Here is a 27,157-nt window from a genome sequence, read left to right as displayed (position 1 = left end):
TGTGTCCATTCATTATTTTGCAGTACTTTCAAGTATATTTTGCATGTCCAGTTTGTGTGTGTGTGGGGGGGGGGGGGGGGGGGGGGTCGGTGTCGGTCCTGTTGTTAGCTCAGTTGACAGCGCACATGTGTCACAAGCCAAGTACTTATTCTGAATGCAAAAAAATATAATTTATTTCTATACCTCCTGTCCAGTCAATAGTGATTAGGTAGTGGAGTTCCAAATATCTGGTGGAAATGGAAAGTATATTGTGATGGACTGGTGTCTTATCCAAAGTCCGGCAAGCAATTGTTATTGCTGGGTGGGGATCCTGACCTCCCATAGTGGGCAGGGGGGTACATACTGTGTCTTCTATCCCCTTATATCTATTTTCCAACATGCTTTCGTCTTTGTCTTGGAATGAGATTACTTTGCCCTGTTCGGAGTCCTGGCTGGGAGGGTAACAGTCAAATGCATAGTTATTGTTTTGGGAGATGATATTTTTTTCCTTGTAAATCATCTCTGTTATGTATTATTATATTTGTTATTTTTAATGTAGTATAATGAAATGTAGGCATTTGAGTGTATTCCTCTTTGTTGGATCTTGTGCTTGTGTCTGGGTGAGACTTATAGGTGATATCAGACTAAGTTCATTGATGGTATGCTCTTGGAATCTACATCTGATCCCTCTTTGTTCCCAGTTCCCCTTTGTCTTACTCTCTCTTGGGTGCTTTAATTGTAATTCTAGAACTTTCGACTATCCCATTTTCTTCCTTTTTACTGGCGCTGATGTAACCTAAATGTGTTGCAAGCGCCGTAAAACCCTTAAAAACAAAACAAAAACAATTTTGTTATTGCTACAGGGAACTGGTATAAACTTATGCTTCAGAGGCTTCATGGTTCTTTAAAACCAGTGGTGATTTTCATTCCAGCAACACGAAAAAAAAATTAAAATGTTTGAATCCTGAATTAAGTTAATTCATTATGTTTGTTATATTGTACTTATATTCGGGTTCAGAGCATGATGGGTACAGTACTCGCTGGAATTAAGTACACTTTCAGGAGAAGCCAAAAAGTGTGCTGAAATCTGATGCTCATGGGAGGTAATGACTTATTCTATGTAGATAATAGTGGGCAGAGAGGTACATATGTCTTCTATCCCCTTATGTCTGTTTTCCAATTTGCTTTATATCTTTGTCTTAGACTTGGAATAAAATCATTGGTTTTGTACTGGCCCTGGCTGGGAGGGAAAGTCAAATGTAAAGTTAGTTTTGGGAGATGATATTTTTTTCCTTGTAAATCATCTCTGTTATGCACTGTATTATGTTTTGTTTACATATTATATATAATGATTTCTAAACATTTGAGTGTATTCCTCTTAGTGGGGACCTGTGTTTGTGTCTGGATGAGACGAAGTGATCTCAAACTAAGTACTTTGATAGTGTGCTCTTGGAATCTACATCTGTTCCCCATTTGAACCAATTCTCCTTTGTCTTGCTTAGTCTTGGGTGCTTTATTTGTAATTCTAGAACTTTTTACTATCCCATTTTCTTCCTATTTACTGGCGCTGATAAGACCTTAATGTATTGCAAGCGCCATAAAACCCTTAAACAAAAAAAAATTTTTTTGGATAAGTTTGGTCATCCAGCTCCAGTATACCGTATTGCAGAGTTCAAGAATCCAGCGAGTACTATAGTAATAATAGTGATTTAAGGAGCCATTCCCCTTTGTCTTTCGTACTTTTGGGGTGGGGGTGCAGGTGACCCAAATACCTCACTTGTCACTCAGGCATAGAATTCATTGTCTGTCCATATGTAATGGCTGCAACAACTGCAATCTTTTTTTCTATTTCTATCCACTGAAAGGATCTAAAATAAATGAAGTTTGCTATAGACTATCACAAACTGTTTCTCCAATCTATTCTATATTCAATGTGGCTTTCAGACTTAGTTTTAGAACAGAATGGGATCTTTCACTGCAAGGGAAACTTATTTACGACGACATGGATTTTGTTTGAATGGAAAGGACAGGCCCATCATACCAAAAAAAAAGTGACATGGCGATTTTTTTGCACACAAAAAATCCCAAATTTTGCAAGCTAAAAACAGTACAATTTGAGATTAATTTTCCTAAAAACCCATAATTAGTTCATGAAAGTAAAAGAGAAAGGTATTTGTTTTTATGGATTTCACGGCGCTTGCAACAAATGTAAGGTCATATCAGCACCAGTAAGGAGGAAGAAAATGAGGTAGTAAAAAAGAAACTACCCTTGATTATCTTTCACGTTCTGTCAAATTAAAAGACAAAAAAACAGTCTTTTCGCCTTTTAAAAAAAAAGTATTTTTTTTTCTTTACAAAATCTCGAAAATGTGCAAATGCAGAATTTGCGGCCGCAATGCTAAACTAATCGGTGATCATAGATTTTAGATTGCTCCAGGGTGGGGTCTTTTGACCTCCCATGGTGGGCAGGAGGTCACTTCCTGTGCCCTCTTCTATCCCCCGTATGTTTTCCAGGTTGCTGTCTGTCTTCGTTTTGGAATGGGATTACTTGGGTTTGTCGTGGCCAAAGTCCTTGTCTGAGAGGGGTACAGTCAGTTGTCAAGTATTAGTTTTAGGAGATATTTTTTCCTTGTGCTGCAACTTCTTTGTTTTGAATATTATGTTTTGTAATCATTTGAGTGTGTATCTCTTGGTTGGATCTTGTACTCGTTTCTTGATGGGACTTTAGGATATCTCAAACTATACAAATTGATGTTTGCTTTTGGAATCGACTTCAGTTCCCTACTCCAACATCTTCTTTGTCTTACTTTTTCTCTTGTGCTTTGATTTGTTGTTAATCTAGAATAGTGTCGCAGGCGTTGTAGAACCCTTGGGCTGCTTAAGGGGGGACCTGTAGTCAAAAATCCATTTTTGATTGTAATGCTAATATTGCTATTCCCTTGTTATTTTAAGGTGGTAGGAGGTCTAATTTGATGATTAACACCAAAAAAAGCCCAAAAAAAATTTTTTTTTAGACATAGTGAGACTAAATAGGCTAAAAATAGACCTAAAATCCCAAAATTTCTTACAGTAATGCAGCAAAAACCAACGAATAGATCTCTTCCAAATTTACACACAATGTTTCTTACAGCAAGAGCTATACCATGACGTAAAGGTTTAGCAATAGTCCTGAAAATAAATTTTTAAGAATTTTTTTTCGATTTCGGCTGAAAATTTGGCGCGGAATTACAGTAAAAATTCGATTTAAAAATTCATAAAACTGCTCAATTTTAGTTTACCCCAAAACCCCTACGTCATGGTACAAAACACATTATAAGAAAGATTCTGACCAAATTTGAAGACAATCTGATGGAAAATAATCCAGATATGAATGTTAGAAAATCAGAAAATGACGCAAAATGGAGTTTTGAGAAAACGCAAAATTTGTCTTTAATTTGATAATAAAGTTAATTTTGCAGACAAGCAAAGGAAAACATCCATCAAAATTTCAAAGTATATTCAATATAGAACAAGAAAACAGTTAAATTTTGTACATTTATCAAATTCTGAAAAAATTATGATCGATTCGCTAACCCATACCCCTAAGAAAAAATTTGCGGAAAAATTGAATGATATCGGTTTTTTACAAAAAAATTAATTTAGCGATCAAATATGCTTTATATTTATAAAATTCATCAATTAAATCTCATAAACTAATAATATGATGTATAATTTGATGTTAAACACCCAAAAAAAACTCAGAATTTTTAAAATAAAATTTTTAAGGGGCATTATAGGCTAAAATTAGACGTAAAACCCTAAAATTTCTAACATAGATGCACCAAAAACTAGCATATAAATTTCTTTCAAATTTAAACACAATGTTTCTCACATAAATAGCTATATCGTGATGGAAGAATTTATCAATAGTCTGGAAAATAAAATTTTTAGAATTTTTATTTGATTTTGCCTGAAAATTTGGCGCGTATCGACAGAAAAAAATGAATTAAAAAAATTATAAAATTGCTAAATATTAATTTACCCCAAAAACTTCCATCATGATGTAAAAGACATCATAGAAAAGATTCTGAATAAATTTGAAGATGATCTAAAGGAAAATGGCTAAGATAGGATTGCTAGAAAATCAGAAAATGACATAAATCGGAAAATTGAGAAAGCGCAAACTTTTTTAATAATTTGACATTGAGACTGATTTTGCAGGCAAGTAAAAGAAATGATCCATCAAACTTTCAAAATATGACCATTATAGGACAAGAAAACAAGAAAACTTTATAATTTAATCTAAGTCTAAAAAATTTATAATCGATTCGCTAACGCATACCCCTAAAAAAACAAAAAACTATAAAATTCAATTGTTTCCGTATTCAGAGATAAAATAATCTTGAGGTCAAATATGATTTATATCTTATGAATTCATTATTGTAATCACAAAAACTAATTATTTACTGTATACAACAGATTATAAAGAGATTTCTAGATATATTAAAAAGTCTCGAAATATGATTTCGTAAAATATGATATGGCGCGCTACCCTCATTTTTCAATGCTGCTTGAGAGACAAGTCATATAAAATTAGATATCTAGTCAATTTTAACTGCAAAATCAATTCTATTTTAGACAATAAAACAGCTAAATGATGCAAATAGATATAGCTCAGAATAAAAAGCAATTTGCTTTCCCAAACCCCTTGGAAATAAATTCCTTTCGCCTCAATGCAGGAAAAATCAACACCACTTGTTTGCCACCGCTTTTTTAGTACCGTAGTTCCACAAAGAGGGTTGATCTTGCTCTGGTTGGTAAAAAAAAAAGAGATATTTCATTAGCAATTTTTGGAAATACATTATAAGTCATTGACATAAAATGCATCTGTCAAAGAAAGACCAATAAATAAAATGGTCATCATTCACACCAACACAGTTGAAATTTCATTGTTTTTACATCCACAGAACAGAATTCTTGGCGACAAACAATTTTCTGTTATTAAGTTAATATATTCAATAGTAATTCATTTCAAATGATGTTTTATCATTTTCATTTATCAAAAATGTAAAGGCGCTATGGAGATTTGGAAACATTACTAACCAGTGTCAAAAAGTACATGCAGACACTCTGCTGTGCTGGCCCAGATGATGGTTTGCTGGTTGATCAGTTTGCCACAGGAGGGCCTCAACACACCTTTCCAGAATAGCCCTTGAGCCAGCATCTTTATTTATTGTCAGGACACCAGTACAGTCAACTGAATTCTTTCATGTTAGCTGTCGATGAAAACAAAAAATTAAATTAAATTCACTGCAGTGAAAATGGCACATATGCCAATGCCATTGCTAAAGTTTAAAACAACAATAATAATAATAATAATAAAATAATAATAATAATAATAATAATAATAATAATAATAATAATAATAAAATAAATAATTTGGAAAAAAAAAATTATCTAACATTGTCATTATCATTATCCTAGACATTTCAAACACTACTAAAACTGCTACCACTACAGACCTTATCATTATCTATCATAGATATTTACTCTCTCTTCTCTCCCTCTGTATCACTATATCTCGAACATAACATTCCAAACCCAATTTTCCGATATAAATCCCCCCCCCCCCCCCCCCCCCCACCCCATAAAGAAAAAAAATTGAAAAGTGTGGACGATGTATGCAGTATCAGCCAAAATAAAGATAATTACAATAACTGAATGAAAAGTATTTTTTTAAAAAGGGTCCTGATCCTGAGACTGAGAATGTCTTTTCTTCTTGTGAGTCGCACGAACTTCACGAACCCTCTTGACAGTCTTGATCTTGACAAATTTGGAAACATATTGACTGGGAATCGAACCTTGAAACATCTGATCAGGTCTAGGTTTTATCGCCTGACATGGAGGGCTGATTTTGTTTGGGGAGGGGGGGGGGGGGGGGAGTAGTATTTTATTATTGTTTGGCCCTGTTAATTTTCATAAAATAAAGTTAACTTGCGATAACAACGAGTGTGTCAGCTGATGCACAGTCGAACAAACACACAATCTCACAAGGCATGTTTAGTTATAAAAATAAGCAATAAATTAAAATGTGGTGTATTTCTTATGCTTACCTTGTAAACTGAGTATTCTGTGACTTGAATAGAGTGAAGAATTACCAAAGTTCATCATCTAATGCGATGAGTGAGGTCCAAAAGCGAATGAATTCATAATATTGTAAACAAAGGCAGGGACAGTCAGGGAGCGGCCATTGACGCTTTCGTGGTGCATTGTGGGTCACTATTGCCACGTTCGAGGATAAATTTAGATCGGAATCATGTTTTGTTACTAAATTTAGACGCACCGTGACCTGACCTCTCAAATCAATCAATGAGAGCTCGTGACATTGTATAAATGGTATTCACTATTTGACCTTGTGATAATTCATGTTTATAATCATGATGTCGATGTTGCCAGATTGAAAAAGAGAAATGGCTAAGCTTTCCATCGATATGCGCCATGACCGGGTGGATAGGCTTTGAATAGCTGTTGTCAAGACCCAAACATTTGACAATATAGACCTTTAGAAAATAAAACGTGGATACCTACGTTATAAAACTGCATCAAAAACACGTTTTTAAATGAAAATATGAAATTTTCTTTATATTTTAGGATTCTAGAATAATTAAACTACCTGAAAAGTGGACTAGCCCAATTTGGCCGAAAAAATTTTTTTTAACCAAAAATGACTACAGGTCCCCCCTTAATACATTTTCAGTGTGATGTTGATATTACACATGGGCCTTGTTGCAGGCAGATGGTGCATACAGTGATGCCAAAACTCCGGTTTCACCGTAAAAAAATTCCGGGCTCCTGGCAACTTCCGTCAAATTCCGGTGAGGTCAATTTGCTCCAAGGATACCCCCCTCCCCCTCCTTTCCAACCACCACGTCATCATTGCCACTAGTATTGCAACCATCATCACTACCACTACTACGACAACCACCACCACCACATCATCATCAGTACCACAACTACTACAACCACCACCACCACATCATCATCACTACCACCACAACCACATCGTCATCACTACCACTACTACTACAACAACGACACCACATTATCACTCCCACTACTTCTACACCACCACCGCCACATCATCATCACTACTACAGCCACCACAACCACATCATCACTATACTACTACTGCAACCACCACATCATCATCACTGCAACTACCACTAGCACATCATCATCACTACCACTACTACTACAACCACCAGCATCACATCATCACTACCACTACTACTAAAACCATCACCACCACCATTACATCGTCATTACCACTACTATAACCACCACCACCACATCATTACTACTACTACAACCACCACCACCACTACTACCACATCATCATCACTACCACTAATACTACAACCACCAGCATCACATCATCACTACCACTACTACAACCATCACCACCACCACTACATCGTCATTACCACAACTACTACAACCACCACCACCACATACTACAACCACCACCACCACACCATCATCACTGCAACTACCACTACCACATCATCATCACTACCACTACTACAACCACCATCATCACTACCACCACTTCTGCAACCACCACCACCACATCATCATCACTGCAACTACCACTACTACTACAACTACCACTACTACTACAACCACCACTATCACATCATCATCACAACCACAACTACTACAACCACCACATCATCACTACCACTACAACCACCACCACCACCTACACATCATCATTAGCACTACTACTACCACCACCACCACATCATCATTACCACTACTACTACAACCACCATCACCACATCATCACTACCTCTAATACTACTACAACCACCACTACTACATCATCATCACTACCATTTGTACGACAACCACCATCACCACATCATCATCACTACCACCACCACATCATCATCACTACCATTTGTACTACAACCACCATCACTACTACAACCACCACCACATCATCTTCACTACCACTACTACTACAAGCACCATCACTACCTCCACTACTACTACTACTACTACTACAACCACCACATCATCATCACTACCACTACAACCACCACAACCACATAGTCATCACTACTCCTACTATACTACTACTGCTACAACCACCACCACTACTACCAATACAACATCATCACTACCACTACTACTACAACCACCAGCACCACATTATCATCACAACCACTACTACTACAATACAACCACCACCACCACATCATCATCACTACCACTACTACTACTACAACAACCACCACCACATTATCATTACTCCCACGACTTACCATTTGTACTACAACCAACACCACTACTACAACCACTACCACATTATCATCACGACCACAACTACTACAACCACTATACCACCACCACATCATCATCACTACAACTACTACTTCAACCACCACCACCACCATATCATCATCACTACCACTAATACCACAACCACCACCACCACATCATCATCACTACCACTACTACCCTCAACCACCACCACCACCATATCATCATCACTACCACTACTACTACAACAACCATTATCACACCTTCATTATCACTACCACTATTACTACAACCACTAACATCACATCATCCTCACTACCACCAGTACTGCAATCTCTACCATTAGGTTTTGGCGCTTTACTCCATTTAAAATAAGGAAACTTTGGGATTGTATTTGGCAATGTGTTTATGTATCATAATATAATTCTAATCAGTTATCTATTTAGAACTATACAATATGTAAACACAATGCCAAATACATACCATTCCAATTCCTTTTTCTTGTGTTCGGAAATTCCTCTTTCGGCATTGAAATTCCTACGAGTGGTGACTGAAACTCCTGTGAGCCAAATTTAAAGTTGGCGTCTCTGTGCATAGCACAACACGGAGGGATGGTGGTTAGGCCCTTTGGGCAATGTCCCTTGAATTTTGGCTATAACAGCACTCTGTATTTATAGGGATTTTAGGCTGGTCCTGCCACCGTTATATCGAGGTTCCGAGGACCACACCAAAATCAACTACAATACATGTAATCTGTTTTCATGACAAATACAGTTTTGTTTTGAGTCTCTTTTCTCCCAAATGGAGTTGCAAATTTATTTTTCACAAAGAAATAAATAAATTAAAAACCTGCTCACTTCCTTCAAGGCTTATCTTATGACAAACCTGATATTAATATTATATCTGAGTCTGAGAATATGCAGCAATGTTTTTTTTTTTTTTTGTTCATAAAATTTGGAGAAGGCTTCAATGTGGCCGTGATGTCATTACTAAAAATTGCTCATCCAAAAAAAAAAAAAAAGAATAAAGTTGCTCCCCTTATGTCATAAAAATGGAAGGATTGTTTTTTAAAGAAAACAGATGTAGTGCCAACAACAATACTGATTTAGGGTAGGAATTCACTCAACCCTAATACTAATACCAACTATATCCGTAGTTTACCCGGGTTACTTTTACCCCAGCCTATTTATTACATTTTTGAGTAACAAAGCTAATGTTTTTAGTTTTTGCATGTTAGTGTTAGTGGGTAGTTGAATAAAACTATCTATGTACATGCTCATTTTTAATAAATTTTTTCCAATTTTGAAAGAGGCTGAAATCTCTAGGACTAGGACTAGGACTGAGTGAGTTAAAGTAAAGCCACACAGCCGAATAGGGGTAAAGGTAGTTCAGCTGGTAGAGCACTAAAGGGACGAATGTTGATCCCGTGTTGTACATTCAAAATTTTTCTCTGACCTCTTCTCTACTAAGCATTAGTTAGAGTTAGAAAGCTGGGTCTATTATAGTTATAGATCTGGTGATAGTACTTTGCAAAAAAATACTTAGCATTTTATCCAAAGGGTACTAAGCAATTGCTACTAAGGGATGTGGTGGGGACTAAAAAAATAGTCCTTCAGAGCCATTTGGTCCATGGACCCCGCGTTTATCCTGGTTTCTATAGCGTGAAACAGACAATAGCAATTGCTTGATACCCTTTCGATAGGATGGTAGGCTATCACTATCACAGAGTACTTTCCACCAGATATAACAGACTCAGCTACCCAAAAACTGCTGGGTGGATAGGGGTTTAGAAAATCTCGACTGCACCCGGGCTCGATCTAGGTCCCCTTGTGAAGCGAGTGCTCTACCAACTGAGCTATCAAGGACCCCAAGACTAACTTTGTAAAATAATCTGCAAGTACTGCAAGGTGTACGCAGCCAGTACATAATTCTGACATGGCATTTTTTTGCAATAAAAAATCCCAAATTTTGCAAGCTAAAAACAGCACACTGCTGTTTATTTCTTCATAAAATCGGATCACTTAGTTATACTGCTGGAACCCAGCAAGTGACTGACAACAGCAGCTGCATGCTGTAAAATTGGCTACCTGGACGGGGATTCCCCTTTTTTAGGGTTAAGACACAAAGTATTGCATTTTCGTGATGTAATATAACACCATATCTAGATGACCACTTACATTACAATAATATTAACTTATGGAACAGACAGTACTACTTTCACTTGTTATGTTGATTCTTTTTTCGTTTTATTGTGATTATTCTGATAGGTTTTATAAGCAATTTAAAATCCCTACTATTTTAAAATATTTTTGTTGTTTTGCGGACAATAAAAAATTAAAATCTTTAAAATCAGACGTTGGATTCCGAAACTAATTAATGCTTTGTCCAGTCTTAATATTATTACACACAGTAAAACATTCATTTTCTGATTCAACACATTTTAACTACGTTTTTAATGGTCATAAATGTAATGGGCTGGACATCTGGTATGTTCTCTTTATTTGTATTTTGTATTGTATTTAAAAGATATGGAGATAAGTTGATTAAACAATTTAACACACTCCTGAAGAACATATAAAGCAATATATTGTGTGTGTAGGTTTTACTTCACTATTACAAATAGAAACAAAACCATCGTCATTACACCAAACAACAACACCATCACAGTGGCGTTGTAGATAATAGAAGCAATGAATATGGTAGAAAAAGGCATCTCTCTCTCTCTCTCTCTCTCTCTCTCTCTCTTTCTCTCTCTCTCTCTCACACACACACACACACACACACACAAACATGCATACATACACACATACATCCTGCATATATACACACATACAAACGTAAAAGACAGGCTAAGAGAAATGCATCACAGTCACACTACACCTAATTCATATCACTGACAACAACGATATAACATCAACAGTTAGTACAGATAGTATTCCACAAAGGCAATTTGACTGGGGAAAATAAGAAGAGGGCGGGAGGGGAGGGGGGGGGGGGTTACTCAAACATAGCCAAGATAGAGAAAATAACAGTGGCACCTCCTTGGAATTAAGAGACATTCAGACAATATTCACATTGTACAAGTAGTGCAGCCGGTCAATAAAACCTTCCCACAACAATCAACAGAGACATGAATGAAACAAACCTATTCATTTCATATTTCTTAAATCAGTAACAGATGTGTATTTAAGAACTATTATTGTAGGGCTACTTGCAGAGTGTATATATATATTCCTGTACTACAATAAGTATGACTTCTTCACTCCTTTACCATATTCGTGGGAACGTTTAATGATAAAACTGTAGAATTGGTGTTGTAGAGTGTTCCATGGTCAGTGAGAGTCCAGGAAATGATTATGACATTGTTTACATCGTGTAACTGGTGCAAATTCATCACCCACGATAGCATGGACATCTCATAGACTGCTAGATATTCCCAGTGAAATTTGATACCCCACCCCTACACTTGTTACATATTTGTTGAACTGAATTAACATTAGTGCAACAGAAAGTAGACAGTTTGTACTATGTACTGGTGGGAATAATAATAAACTGCAACGTCTGATTGTTGTTGTAGGGATTCCAGAAATATTTGATTTAAATGATAAATGTAGTGAAAATGTGAGTCTACTTTGCTGTCTTCCTGAGAAAGAAATATACTGATGATATCTATGATATTTAGTCCACTGTGTGAGGGGGATTTCAATCTATAACATGAGTGATATGGGTTTACATTTAAGATAATTGTCACTTGGCTATGCCATTATTTATCAGACCAATTAGACTACTCGCTTCACTGACTGCAGGCACGTGCCATACCAGAGCGCAGGTAAAGAGAAGGAGAGTAGTGACCTCTTGACCTAGCATCTCAACTAAGTGATCCGCTGGTAAACCACTGTGAGCAAAATTTGCAAAAATTTTGCAAAAAGTTGCGATTAATCTTCCTAATTAAAAACCCATAATTCGTTCATGAAAGAGAAAGGTATTTGTTTGTTTTTAAGGGTTTCGCGGTGCTTGCAACAAATGTAAGGTCATATCAGGGCCAGTAAAAAGGAAGAAAATGGGATCTAGTAAAAAGTTCTAGAATTACAATTAAAGTACCCAAGAAAAAGGAAGAACTATCAGTGTACTTATTTTGAGATTATCCGCTTCATCCTGACACAAGCACAGGTCCCCCAGTGATGATAATGAAAATTTGTCAAAAAGGAGGAAAATCTATCGGCCCATCAGTCAAACCCAAATCTAATACAAATATAACAATAACATAGCTATTCGTAGTTATTTAATATATTATTAGTCCTAAAGCACGTATGATCATTAGATACATCCTGACCTTTTGCAAATATATTTAATGAATTGTCATTTCCAATTAAACATTTTAGAGGCCTATAATGTCGCCCACTATATCAAGTGATTACGATAAACTTTTGGCCAAAAGTTTTACATAACAAACCCGGTTAGTGTCTGTATTATTGCAACCTTGTGAGGATGCAGCTTATAAATAAGAATCTTTAATTAATTGCAAAACATATTCCATCAACAAATCAAATTTAAATTAGCCTTTAAACAATCATTTCTTAAATCAATCAGCCTAACTTATTATCTCTCTATTACCAAATGATATCTATAAACAATATGAAGATAGAAGGGTGGCTGAGAGAGAAATATCGATATGAGAGAGAGAGGGAGAATTGATGAATTTATTTTTTAAAAATTGTTTTATAATTAGACACAGGTTGTATTGAATACTATTAACAAATTCAGAACAATCAAACAAAAACAAAACAAAAAAAAAAATCAAAAAGGAATTTAAAAAAAAGACAGGCTTATAAAACTTATAAAATCGCCAAATGTACTATCATGCTACAGCTAAAAGGTACATAAATATTTACACCCATTTGCTCCATCCCTTCCCTTTCGATCATCTTTTCATCCATGGCCACCATGTGTCTTGTGCTACTTTTGACATTTGGGCACACTAAGGAAAATTAAATGGTCATGCAAAGTCAAAATGCTCCTCCTCCCCTCCCATCAAAAAACCAAAACAAACTGCAATAGTCCCATCCTTGGTCTAAAAAAGTTGAGCTTTTATATAGCGCAATATCCATTAAACATGCTCAAAGCGCTTGACAAAAGGTCCCTGACCAACAGCATGTTACATAAAGAACGAGACATGACGCCTGTTAGGCGATAATACAATTTTTTCCAACAGAGACAACGCTGTTAACAATCAGGTACTCATTTTACACCTGAGAATGTGAGTAAAGAGTCTTTTCCAATGAATCAAGAATTCAGATTCTTTTTCTGCAGATGTGGATTTTCCAATCAAAATTTTAGAGTAAAATCAATGAAAAAGTTAATATTTTATTCAGAAACAGATACCAAATTCAAAATAAATTAATGGCTTTGAAAAGAGTTCAATACCAAACACTGAATGTTTCAGGCTCAAAACTCGTCTTCAGCACATAAAAAACTCCAATAAAAACAATACCTCACTTTACAGGGTGTCCAGCGAGGTCGGATAAGTCGGATAAAGTCGGATTTTTTACGTTAAGGTCGGATTGGTAGGAAAAAGTCGGATAATTGCACCCGAGGTCGGATTTTTAAAGTGATTGTGCGATTCCGAGCGGAAATGCGAAACGTGTTTGCAACGAATACGCCGATTGCTAGAATCAAGTCGACCTAAGCCTTCCTACCTATGAAAATACTGGAAAATACCGAATTCGAATAAAGGAGAGTTAACTACCTTGAGAGGTCTTCAATGTCGGTGATAATTTAATACAAGTATTGACCACACGGTTGACTTGATCATACGGTTCACTTTCTTCCGCCGTTTTCAGTCTCAAATTTAGTTTCGGTTTTGCGTTCGTCTAATCCGCATTCATTTTCATCTCGCGAAGTGCCTCTTATCCTTTTGGATTATACATTTTGCGAAATCTTAACTGGTGTTGTTCAATTGAGGACTATTATTTTCATTTCTCTGGATTTTCTGCCTTTGTGTCTCCTCTATTAGTCTATTTTTGTAGATCTAGTAGATTAGATCTATAAATCGAGATAGTCAACTGTGCCTCGTTGCTAGATCTAGAAATCATCATAGGTAAGGTTCTTTTATTGTCAATAGAATTGCTAAATATTTTGGGTTAAAGACACGCAGGGGCCGTGCTTTGGCTTTTAAATTGCTAGGTAGGATTTTTTTGGGGGGAGGTAGGATTTTTAAGTCTGATGATCTGCTTTAGATACGGACAGATGGGCTCAAGGCATTTTGAATTTGTATTTGTTGGCAAGACATGTCTTTCACTTTTACTCTTCCGCCCTATGTCGATATTTTATTTGATGTATTAACGTTTTTTTATTTGTTTGTTATTGGCTGAAGAAAGGTTTTGAACGTGAATATTTCCTTGTTTGGTATTTTGTTCTTTTTTGAAGCTGTAATATTCAATTTTCTACAATAGTTTCCCATCGTCCAAAGCTTCCGGGAGCTTAGTGTTCACTTTACCAAATTGAACTGCAGTAATACGATCTTTGTTCGGTACCCAAAAGGTAGTGAGTTTGAATACCCATTACACTGTGTGGCCTTGAGCAAGTCACCTCGCCCTAGCTCAGTTTGGAATAGGCCCTAGAGACAAATTTCCCCTACTGAACAAATAAAGGAAGTTTTATTTTAATATGGCTTTTAATATTATAGTCATAGAATTAAATGTGGAAATTTGCATTTAATGTTAATACTAATACATATTATTGCATTTTTGTACAAAAAATATGCGTATATATTTCGTTTATTGCCTGTGGCTGCTCTGTGTAAAAAATAAATGGGAACCCGTTCTTATATTTTGATGGCAAGAACGGGGTTAGAACTTTTTTGTTAGCAAAAACAAAGAGGAAAAGACAACAACATTATAATAATTTACAATTTATTTACACTTTTGGTTTAGCTGTTATTTTTTTCTCTAACTCATCCTGATTGTACTTGATTTTTTTTCTATAGAAATAAGCACAACTAGTCGGAAATAAGAGCATATTATAAATTATGTCATTTTGATAATATCATTCCCATACACAGTCCAGAAATTCATGACTAATTTAATCACAGGAGTCAGTAGAACAGTGGCGACTGGTATACTATAATAATGGAGGTAAAATATTAAATCTTTGACTGTAACGATTCCGAGCACACGAATCAATCCATCTGAGCTATTGTCTAACAAGCAGGTTCTCCAGTACAACAACACGGATTGGTATGTACTCAGGTCCAAAGGAGTTAACACAAGGTACGCCTGTAAAATGGAACAATGATGCGATCTTTATTTAATGGCATGTCATGAAATTCTTATATTTGGGCTAAAGCATATTACAGAGTAATTTGCAACTACAGTAATGACTTTTTATAACTAGTTTTAGTATTTGCGTAAAAACAATTTGTTGAAAAAACTTCTAATCTAAAAAAAATAAAAAGTAAACTTTAAAACAAATTTTATTTTTAACAATTGTCTAAACTAATGTTGAAAATATTCTTTCAAATCATCGTCTTTTATTCCTTTATTTAGACAAACACTAGACATACTTTCACAGGAAGTAAATCAATAATAATTGTAACAAAAACAATTCATTGATTGAAAATGCCAAAAAATTTAAAATGAATACAAATTGCTGCAGTAAATGATGTAATGTTCAAAGAAAAAAAAAATGAAACAAACTTCACTTTGATGCTGTTATAAATATTCTTTGTTATCGAATCTCCTGTTATATGAAAAAGGCGGAGACAAAAATGGGTTTCACTGGTATTGCCATTTGTTTTGTTTTTTTTAGAGGGGGGGAGCGACACTAAAGGGTCAATTTTTTTATTTGATGAAATATCCTAAACTTCTATGCACAGTCATAATGTACCTGTTTGCGAAGGATGATTGCATATAATATTTTTCGAAAAAAGTTGCCCGTTGCTATGGAAACGACGCCATATTGGAAAATAACACATCTTAAAAAGTCAAAGGGTTTATCAACCGATCGTCATAATATTTTGGTCACAGGTAGAAAAAAGGAAAAAAAGAGGATCTAGAAGCCCGACTTTTAATTTTTTAAATTAGAAACTTTAAAAATGAAGTTCAAAGTTATTACTCAATTATTCCCCTTGAAAAAAGTTACATAATGTCAAATTACTCATAAAATTTATTTTTTTAAAATCCGGCTCCTAGAGGACCTGCGTATTTGTATGACACTCATTTGTAGAAAGTTTGAAGAAGATTCGTTGAAAACTGAGGTTTTTAGTGACGAAAATTGCAGTTTTGAGAAAAACGCATTTAAAAGTCAAAGTAAACTCTGATTGGATTGTGACCACATGACATTATTAAGAACAAAATGATTGGTTGTTGAAGATAGAGGAGAGTTTTTACTTTTCATTGATATGTTTTTGCCTTTACTTAGTTATAAAAACTATTTGATATTCTTTCATGAAATCAGTCCACTGAAACTAAAAATGGGCAGTATTTAACCATACTATGGGTCACAAAATACGTTATTTTGAGTCGAAAAAAACTGAAGATGAAGTTCTCATGCAATTTTTTATGCAGACAAATGGTCCCATGACAACATCCTACCAAAATCTAATTTTAGCAAACTGGGTCAAAATTCATCATTTTTAATGTCGCAACACATTAAGGTCATATCAGCGCCAGTAAAAAGGAAGAAAATGGGATAGTAATAAGTTCTAGAATTACAATTAAAGCACTCAAGAAAAAGTAAGACAAAGGAGAGTTGGATCAAATAGGGAACATATGTAGATTCCAAGAGCACACTATGAAAGTACTTAGTTTGAGATCACCTAAAAGTCTCATCCAGACACAAGCACAGGCCCCCACTAGGAGTGGAATACAATCAAATATTTACAAATCATATATAATATGTAAACAAAACATAATACATTACATAACAGAGAGATGATTTACAAGGGAAAAAATATCACCTCCCAAAACTAACTATACATTTGACTGTTTTCCTTTCACCAAGGGTATCCGGTAAGGGCCAGGACAAAACCAAGTAATCTCATTCCAAGACAATGACAGAAAGCTAGTTGGAAAACAGATATAGGGGGATAGAAGACACAGTAAGTACCTCCCTGCCCACTATGGGAGGTCAGGAATCCCACCCAGTGGCCATTTGTTGAATGTCATCTCTCTTGGTGAATGCTTTTAAAATAAAGCTTAATTCCAAGTTGACAACGATCGTTGAACCCGTCGACAAATAAACAAAAACCAGATAAAATAAAATACAGTAACTGAAGATAACTACGAACCAAAACGGAGGCGTAATTCTGGACACAGCTGACTGCTTCTTTCTCCAGTCTAAATGCCAAGTACAGCCCAAACGCCATCAGGATGGTCCACGTTCCAATCACAAACAGCAAACATGTCCTGTTGAATGAGAGAAAAACAAAATCTGATTATTAAAAAAAAGTAGTAAGTGAATGATAATTCAAATTAGTCTTTATTTCAATCATGGCTAAAGACCGTACACACAAATCTTAAAGACACTCCACTGCAGGGATGAAACTTTTGGATAAATAAATACAGTGGTTATAAGTCAAGATTATTATATGATCTTTGGCCATGATTTCACATTCACTATCAGGTCGCCTCCTCTTACCAAAAAGAAATTAAAAAAAAAAAAAGCAAGAGATAAATAAAATAATAAATGGAATAATTTACCAATAAATACATAAATTGATAAAAAAAGAAGAAAAAGACAGCTCAAAATGTTGACCCCACTCTCGTAATTGATCAATGATTCATGGAGAGGTATTGTTGTACAGCTGTGCTAGTTGTAGCAGACACATTTGTAATAATGATAAATTATAAATTCAATCAACTCAGATACAACAGGGAAAGTGGGACCAGCAAAAAATTCCCGTTGTCGCCGAGTCCCGTTATATCTATGCATACAGTATTTGAATGGAGGCAATACCACTTTCCTCTTTTCTTCTCGAGTACTTCGTTTTTCTCAACTGGGTACTAAACTTGAAACTCCCTGTAACCGTGTTCTAATAAATATTACCCCGTTATAGCCATGTATGATTTATATGAATTATATAGGCCATAGAACGGGGATTACAAAAATCACCTGTCATTGTACGTAAGCTGTACTGTATTATTTGTATAACGTTCAAATGACAATTAAAATAACATTACCACGTCTTGATTCTTAAAGGCGTCAACCTGTTCTTGGCCTGCATACTGTCAACGAGGAAGTATACAAGGGTAGACATTCCCAGGAAATAGCTGACAAGGTAGAGTACACAATGAGATGATGTGATTGGAACATGGAAGTAGCTCTGGATGGAATTCTGCAAGAGAAAAGCATCAACGTACTTGTTAATTCATATCAAGGCATGATTTAGCCTTCAGGTCTGTCTTTTAACGAGCAGGACACTGCTGATTTTAATATAGATGTAAACAAAATTACAAGGTTGCCAATGTTCCATATATTTACAGAATTCAGTTTGTTATAAACCCTCAGTATATTTTCCAATCACCTGCTAAATGGAAAAAAGTAACTACATAATGTCTTTTTACTGGAGTTTGGCACTCAGAAAGGGGTTGGTCTATGTGTTTGCGTGAAAGTTCAGTAAATTTTTGCCTCTTGAATTGGTAACCCTGAAATTATAATCCTAACTGGAACAAAATACGAAATACGCTTCTTAACATTGTGTACTGCATGATACTTGGTACTTGAGCATTGTGTACTCCATAAGTTCATCACAATCTGGAGATTACTTGTAGTAATAATAATGTTAACAATATCAATTGATACTAAGCACCGTACAGTTCAAAACTTCAACAGATAAAAATCCCTGTATTTTCATGACCTGACCATGATCCTAGAAATAAGTAATTATAACTATGTGGTCTAGTGGTATGACGTTCACCTTCGGACTGGAAGGTCCAGGGTTTGTGTCCCACTCTGAGAGGTGCACTGTTAGAGTCACAGGAAAAGACTTTTTACTCATATTCTCACTGTACTCAGATGTAAAATAAATACCCACCACTAACAGCATCGACTCAGCAGAGGAAAAAAAATATTGCAATATTGCCTATCAGATGTTGTGCCTCGTCTTTCATGTTGAGTGTTGCAATTGGCTAAGAGACCCATTGTAAAGCGCTTTGAGCATGTTTAGTGAAAATTGCACTATATAAATACTCAAGATTCTTTTTCTCTTAAAAAACACAAACAGAAAAAACCAAAACACAACTCAACTATGATACTAAGTTCCGGTTTCAATTTTCCTTCCCTCAAATGCTCGATTTACTTACTGATTTCAAAAGCAGAAACTTGTGCCACAGGAGGACTTCGTCATTGAAAGACATGGAATCATTTCTCACCCCTATCTTGTGAGTTTCACAACCAGTTCTTAAATCTTGCAAGAACTTTTGTAACTGTATAAAAGTTTTGCCTGTGGATGTTAAAAAAAAAAAAAAATTATTATATACATTAAATTTTTAAACAATTTTTTTTTTTAGAAAACCCCATATCCACACCCTCTCTCTGCCAACAAACAAAAAACCCCCCAAAACAACAGACAAAAATAAAGAAATACAAATTGAAGGATATGCTTATTTTCAGGTTATACCTACTGAAGTTGTTATTTTTTTTCAGCTGTTCTTGTTTATGACTTAGAGCATGGATTAGAGAGTTCCTTTAAAGTGTATGGGGGTCCTGATAGCTCAGTTGGCAGAGCACTCGCTTCACGCGCAAAGGAACTGAGATCGATCCTGGGTGAAGTTGAGATTTTTTTCTGACCCCCCCCCCCCCCGTCCACCCAGCAGTGAATGGGTAGTTGAGTCTGTTAGATTTGGTGGAACGTACTTTGTGATAGACTAGCATCATATCCAAAGGATAGCAAGCAATTGCTATTGTCCGCTTCACGCTATAGAAACTGGGATAAACTCCGGCTCTGAAGGACTAATTTTTTTGGTTAAAAAGTGTATGCAGTTGATGTCAAATATCATATTGCGACTACCCACCCAATTTTGGTAGTGTGTGCGGGTATTTTTGCTTTTGGGTGGGTGGAATGAGTGGTGCATGCCAATGTGTACAGATGAAAGAGAGAGCAGAGATGTTTAGACTGGACACTGGTTTCAAGTGTAAGAATCCAGACTAAATTTTAGGGACAGAGATTTTTGCAATGGCACTCATGACATACTTGAATTAAAATACTGGAAACCCCCGACAATTATTTGATGGAAGTAAATATTGCAGATATGCCTACTTGAAAAGTTTTTAATTCGCAAATTTCCGAAGATAAATATTGTAGTCACTATAGTTAACTATAAAAATCAACAATTTACCCTCAAAAAGATTAAACAACACTCTAAAATTATATAGTCTGGTATCACCTTTCATTTTCAATAAGTTTGAATGACTTAGAGATGCTCATGAAGTTATGAAAGTGGAGCCAAAATTTCGTAATTTTACGATTTTTTGGTACCAGTAGGCAGTGTCATACCACAAGACTACATAGCTAAACTAAAGTTGGAACTATTGAAGTCTTTGATGATAACATCAAATTACCGTGAATTTTGTTGAAAATCAGAACGGTAAGGATGCTTAGGATGAGAGCACTGCTCAATAGGCTGATCATGTCTTTGGTGGTCAACCTGACAACTTCCATCTCTGGCCACAAGGTGACACCTCCACCCACCCCAAGCTGGTCACTACGATCTTGGATGTCTTTGTGCTTCACTATCAATTCTTGCCTTCTTTTCTTCAGAGTACCTGTAAATGTAATACTAATGAATATACATGTAATAATATCAATGAAAATAATAATAATACTTATACTACCACTTGTAATAATAGAAAATAAATCTCGCAAGGTCTTCCTTAGTCCCAGGTTTGAGAGTTGTCACCAAGATAAAGATCATTTTAATTGGTAGATCATTTTAAATAGGGAAGTAAACTAGACAATGTGATTAGAAATATAAAATTGTGGGTTTATACGGCCTAAGGCTGTTACTCAATGAAACACATAAATATGACCCTAAGTTCATCTTTTTGGCTATGGACTCAGTGTAAATCATTATCACCACTCTGACATAATACTGTTTTGAGAAGGGGGGGGGGGGGGTTACAATTATGACTAAAATGATGGTCAAATCAAAAAGTAAAAGCTGATATGAATGTTAACTCTTCCGAGTGAAATTAAAAACATCTTCAATTTGAAAGACAGGAGTAGAATTGGAATGACACTGAAATTTGAAGTAATGATACCATTCGAACTGGATTGGTTGAGACAAATTAAAACTCACTTGCAACAACAAGAAGGGTCTAAATTATAGATCGATCTGTGGAGACCCTTTGTGACCCAGTACTTGTATCTGGTACTATATGTGTGTGTGTGTGTGTGTGTGTGTGTGTATGGGGGGGGGGGGGGTGTGCACTAGATCTTGAAAGGTGAATTTAAAGTCAAAATATACGGAAATATGAAGCATTTTTTCATTTTTTACAAAAAGTTCAATCTCCCTAATCGAGTGAAAGCTGGAAAATAACAGCCTCCATAACAACAGAAACTAGAAACATTTCAAAACAAGTGTCTAAAAAGAATTTTAAACATATTTTGGCCTACAAACATAAAAACAATGGATCTATTAAAGAAATATGACTGCACTAGCATTGAAAGCCAAATAAAAAGAAGATGATGACGTTGGCTGGGCATGCGGCCAGAATGAAAAAAGGGTCACTTCCCAATTCCCAAGACAGCCCTGTACTGGACAGCAGAAAAGAAGAGAGAGCGGGGAAGACCCAGGGAAACCTGGCGACGGACCATGGAAAAAAGAAATAAAGGAAGCAGGCCTGTCACAGCCATTGCAAAAGCAGCAGATTAAAAAAAATGGAGATGTCTGATGGATGCCCTATGTGCCTCAATAACAATACACATTTATACAGCGCTCAGTCTCGTGTAAAACACAGGTTCTGGGCACTTTACAAGATCAATTTAAAAAAAATAAAAAAATAGAACATACAATGCAATGAATTCATAGCCAAATCAAGGGTTCATAGCGTCAAGGCCTGAAGAGGATTAAGTAAGTAGTAATCAAACAGATACATAAACTTAGTTTAAAATCTTATAGTTTTACAAATTCAATTTTCAACTTCTAAATCAAAAGGACCCCACATGATACCACTTTGGGGTGATGGGTCACATTGGTCTCACACACAAATGGACAAATGTATAAATAAGAAAGCATTCAATGTGTTAGCACCAAAGATTTTTTCTCCTGTCAATCCTGAAATTAAAACAAAAATTGTAGTCAGGTTACAAAAAACAAACAAACAAAACAACCTGAGCTGTTATATAGTGCAATATCCACTAAACATGATCAAAGCGCTTTACAGGGGGTCTCTAGCCAACAACAACACTTAACATATAGGACGAGATATGATGCCTGTTAGGCGATATTACAAATTCTTTTCCCGACAGAGGCAATGCTGTCAAACACCATATACTCCTTTTACACCGGAGTGCAGTGAGAGAATATGAGCAAAGATTCTTTTATAAAGACTCAACAATGTGCTGCTCAGAGCAGGACTCTAACTCGACCTTCTGATCAGAAGGTAAGTGTCATACCACGAGACCACAGAGTTGCACAGATTTAAAAGAGGATGCACATAACATGCATCCTTTTTGAAAGGAAATAAAATTCTTTTAAGATCTTGGATTTTAGTTAGTACACAGAACAAATTACCTGGGGTGTTTTGAATTTGTGCTAATCCAGGACTAATTTCCTGGCCACTCAAAATTGGAGTATTGTTGGTAGAAATCTGTTGTTCCAACCTCTTCCTGATGCCTCGAATTCCCGCAGGAAGGACATTTGGTGTTTTCAATAAGGAACTTTTATTATGGCTATTGTTTTTTTCTGAATCCAGATTTTCTTTATCACAGTCTGCTAATTTTTGTCTTCCTAAATCGTCAGTTTTATTTGGAGAACTGGACTTCTATTGAGTGAAAACTTTTCCACTTCACCTAAAGATCTATTTGCCATAGGTGTGTTTGAAAAGTGAAGATGTCTTTGGCTTAATCTTTCCATCTCAGTTTTCTTGGTCTTGGACGATTGCTGTCATCAGCTGTAGAATTCTTTATTTAAAAAAAAGATTAAAAAACGAAATGAAATAAATATCATAAATAAATGTATTTATATAATACATTGCAACTTTTGAGTGCTCTCCCATAATCAAACTTTCAAGTTTTCAGAGAGCCTTACAAAAGAAATGGCCAAGTGGTTAAGGCATTGCACTGTGATTTGATCCAGAAGATCCCGGGGTTCGAGCAACACTTCAGGCATTTTCGTTTTTTCCATGGGCAAGATTATTAACCCCCAATTTGCTCACTTGGACAACATGAGTGATTCCTGCTGACAGACATGCTGTTTAATGGACTATCTATATTCCTTCATGGAATGCCTAGGCTATGGGATCTTATGGTGCCGGTGCGAAAGGGCACAATTTCTTTTTTACAAAAATAATGCAAATACATTAGTTCACAAAACAACAAAGCCCTAAATGTATTAACATACAGTGCAGCCTCTCTATAACTTTAAAACACATTTATACAGTGCAATATCCGCTAAACATGCACAAAGTGCTTTACATAGGGTCCTGAGCCAACAGCAATACTTAACATGTAGGACGAAATATGACGCCTGTTAGCTGATATTACAATTTCTTTCCGACAGAGACTCTGTTAACAACCAGGTACTATTTTTACACCTGAATACGATGAGAGAATGTGAGTAAAGAGCCTTTTCCACAGACTCAACTATGTGCCGCTCAGAGCGGGACTCGAACCTGGACCTCCCGATCCAAAGGTGACTATCATATCACATGACCATATAGCCGCACAACGTTGTTAACACCAGAAAAAGATGTTAGTATATAGAGAAACAATCAATAACATCAGAGAGTAGGAATAAAGCATTTGACTTTGACCAAGGCTGTCTTTTCCCAGCTATCTACTATGGCTTGAAAATCCATCGCTCCTAGCTCTTCACCAGGTCTATAATGATAGTGATAGGCTATATCAGTGTGTTGATCACTGGACTCTGATTGAACTATGTCAGCACAGCTCTTTCAACTTTAGCACCCCCCCCCCCCCCCCGACAGCTACTGCTTTTCTCTCTCCGTGATTCAAACCCATATATACTGACTGTTCAATTATCTCATGTATCTTGATGATTGTGGTCAAGCTGTTTATATGGAGAATCGAGAGGCTATTCTGTACGTGAGGGGAAGCATCTGACAGACTTCAATGACTAAGGCAGTACCAATCATCAAGTAGATTGAGGCCCTTTGTGCTGGGTCTTCGGTTCAATGTACAGATCTTTGCCATAAAAAACATCCTCTCAAAAAGAACCAATTGATTTTCTCAGTAGTTGCGTCTGCGTCAGATTATTTTACAAGAGAATATTTCCTTTTAACTCAAGGTCATTCGGCATTGAAGGAAATCTTATACAGACTTGGATCCCAGTGTCTAAAAAGTTGGCTCCGTCACCTTAGCCTAGTTGACTAGCTATTAATATCTAAGTCTCAAGTTAGCTGCTCGTGTTAGTGGCTAGATAGATAGTGTCAATGAATCTATAATACTCTAGTTCTAGGACTATGAAAGGGGAGGGGGCGGCGGCGTAAGCTAATTTAAAAGTTAAACATACTTGGATATAACTCACTGCACGATTGACTGCTAACAAACAGTAACAGTAGTGACAGTTGACTTCACTTCGCTCCTACTCAGATACTAGGGAGTTTAATAGAAATTCTAAATGTATCTCACACACTTGAAACCAATGTCATATGAAAGAGCTTGCAACACAGATTACAAAACAGTTTGAATTTTGTTTCTATCTTGATTAGAAATGTAGTTACGGCAGTTCAAAGTCTGAAATTTCAGACCGATTTTTACCCCAAAATTACCATTGCAAAGTTGTGACCGAAAACGCGTGATGTTAATAAAAAATGATTAAAACAGTCAATATGGAGTTCTTATCATATATTGTACACCAAAATGTTCGTCTTATCGAGGACAATGCATTTACATTAATAAAGAGGAAGATAAACATTTCAAATTAATACATTATTACATAATATGACGAAAATGTTACATAATCAAAAACGCGGCTAGACGTAAGAAAGAATTTGCTCTATCACTTTTGGATTTATCCCCAATATCTCACTGAAACAATTGCAAATAATTACCCTCTTTTAATTAATACATAAGAATAAAAAAGGGTTTGAGAGTATTTAAATGAAAAGATATCAACATGTTGTGTAATGACATAATGAGTTTATTTTTACCTATGGCAATTTAATTGCATATAAATAAAATGGTAGATTGAAAAAGTTCAAATAAATTGAAACAGATTCCCTATTATAATTAGAAGGAAAGTTCTGGCTTTTAATACTTTAAAAAATTCTGCTGAACCACTTTGGGTTTATTGCTATTACATCATTTGAACTGACAATTAATATAATTTTATCCCCCCCCCCCCCTTCTCTCTCAAGGTATGGGGGTGTCAAAACTAATAGAACATCTTACCATAATAATTATTAAGGCTAAGGCCTTTAAAATATGGATACAAATGATAAACATATCTAAACATATGGGAAAGAAACTTGATGACTTCATGGCAAAGTAAAATAAAATTAAATCAAAGCAATTGGTATTTTTAAAATATCGATATTATTAATATCGGATTTCACAAAGAGAAGAAATATACAAACTTTTAAAACAAAAACAATAAAATGCCTATAAATAAAGTTGGAAAGTATGTATTCAAAATAAAAACATAGTAAATTATAGTACTGAAAATATTATGGACTAAATTTAACATAATACATAACTAAATTTAAAATATCGATATGAATATCGATATCGCCCTGCAGCCATGATGAGAAGATAATGTAAACAAAGCATTTCGGCGCAGAGTTAAAAGGTGTCTGCGCATCGATATAGAGCCCTGAAATTTGGCATGAATAAAGTTTAGATGTTATTCTAAAAACAAGCGTTTAAATTTTAAAAACACACGCGGTAAATAAAAAAATAAATGCATTTGAAAATTGCCAAATTTTAACTTCATATAACTTCTGGAATTATTAATGGATTTTCCCTTAATTGGCACCATTTAAAAGGAAATTGAAAGACGAAAATAATGATACCAAAATATCTGCGATATTCCTCTTTATAACGAAGTTATGCATCTTTAATTGAACCCCCCAAAACGCGAACGGCAATTTCCAGTCACAACTTTCCTATGGGCGAGTTGGGTCAAAATTTGACTGCCACTGCTGCTGCTCACTAAACTGCCTACAGATACCATCAGATTAAAATTGATTAAAATGTTCAATTTCAATCCTTTACTTCCTCTGCTCCTTGAGCCCCTGTAGTGGATTTTTTTAAAGGACATTAGGTACGTTTCACAGAAGTGTTCTACTCTCGGCGAGATTTGAGTGAGATGGTAAGGGTGACTGACTCAAGATATTGCTGAGCTCGGTTGACGATTATAAATAAAAAGAAGATCAACTTTGTTGACACTATCAAATTCATAATTCGTGCTCTCTCTTCTCGTTGCAAAATCTATTTTTAACTTTAAATTTTTACTTGCCAGTACCATCCACTGTTTTCAATCAATGCCAACGTTTATAATAGCAAAGGTAAACAAAACGATCATGCTTACAGAAATTTAAAATAAATTATTCACTAAAGCTACTGATTTAGAATATTTATTTCCTGAATGATATTGATATCACATAAAAATTCATGTTGTAGTCTTTTGTTTCCTTGCTTTCTTATAGTGATTGTTCCTACTGGCATTTAAAATTGTACAAGGGAAGCTAC

General features: G+C 35.6%; 1 protein-coding gene and 1 long non-coding RNA gene across 9 annotated transcripts; both read right to left on the bottom strand.

Annotated features, from left to right (window-relative positions):
• Nucleotides 1–2,857: 2,857 nt before the first annotated feature.
• LOC144965084 (uncharacterized) lies at nt 2,858–6,229 on the bottom strand. Of its 2 annotated transcripts, XR_013643969.1 has the most exons (3): nt 6,072–6,229; nt 5,062–5,234; nt 2,858–4,768 (listed from the first exon to the last, which is right to left on the bottom strand). It is a non-coding gene; the product is annotated as an uncharacterized LOC144965084 (long non-coding RNA). The 2 variants fall into 2 exon arrangements; XR_013643970.1 differs by lacking the exon at nt 6,072–6,229 and having other exon boundaries at nt 4,568–4,768; nt 5,062–5,300.
• A 2,831-nt stretch (nt 6,230–9,060) lies between these two features.
• On the bottom strand, nt 9,061–27,132 carry LOC144965083 (uncharacterized). 7 transcript variants are annotated; one of them, XM_078900000.1, is made up of 7 exons: nt 26,925–27,132; nt 23,019–23,407; nt 20,845–21,048; nt 19,587–19,726; nt 18,465–18,619; nt 17,573–17,690; nt 9,061–15,560 (listed from the first exon to the last, which is right to left on the bottom strand). In XM_078900000.1, the coding sequence occupies exons 3-7, from the start codon at nt 20,942–20,944 to the stop codon at nt 15,312–15,314; spliced, it is 762 nt and encodes a 253-aa protein (XP_078756126.1). In that variant the 5' UTR covers nt 20,945–21,048; nt 23,019–23,407; nt 26,925–27,132; the 3' UTR covers nt 9,061–15,311. The 7 variants fall into 7 exon arrangements, with proteins under 7 accessions (XP_078756126.1, XP_078756127.1, XP_078756131.1 ...); XM_078900001.1 differs by having other exon boundaries at nt 26,997–27,132; XM_078900005.1 differs by lacking the exon at nt 26,925–27,132 and adding an exon at nt 26,793–26,864.
• Nucleotides 27,133–27,157: the final 25 nt, after the last annotated feature.

Source organism: Berghia stephanieae, chromosome 2 (assembly GCF_034508935.2).
Source record: "Berghia stephanieae isolate SIO BIC M18660-M18661 chromosome 2, UCSD_Bste_1.3, whole genome shotgun sequence".
Classification (NCBI taxonomy): domain Eukaryota; kingdom Metazoa; phylum Mollusca; class Gastropoda; order Nudibranchia; family Aeolidiidae; genus Berghia; species Berghia stephanieae.
Note: the sequence above shows the minus strand (reverse complement) of the source record. Positions and strands in the feature narration are given on the sequence as shown.

Excerpts from the sequence above, each read along its gene's own strand:
- LOC144965083 (XM_078900000.1), bottom strand. The coding sequence starts at position 20,944 with ATGGAAGTTGTCAGGTTGACCACCAAAGACATGATCAGCCTATTGAGC. Across the intron at positions 19,727-20,844 it reads GATTTTCAACAAAATTCACG|GCAAAACTTTTATACAGTTA; the intron begins GTAATTTGATGT and ends TAACATCCACAG. Across the intron at positions 15,561-17,572 it reads AGAATTACGCCTCCGTTTTG|GCGTACCTTGTGTTAACTCC; the intron begins GTTCGTAGTTAT and ends TCCATTTTACAG.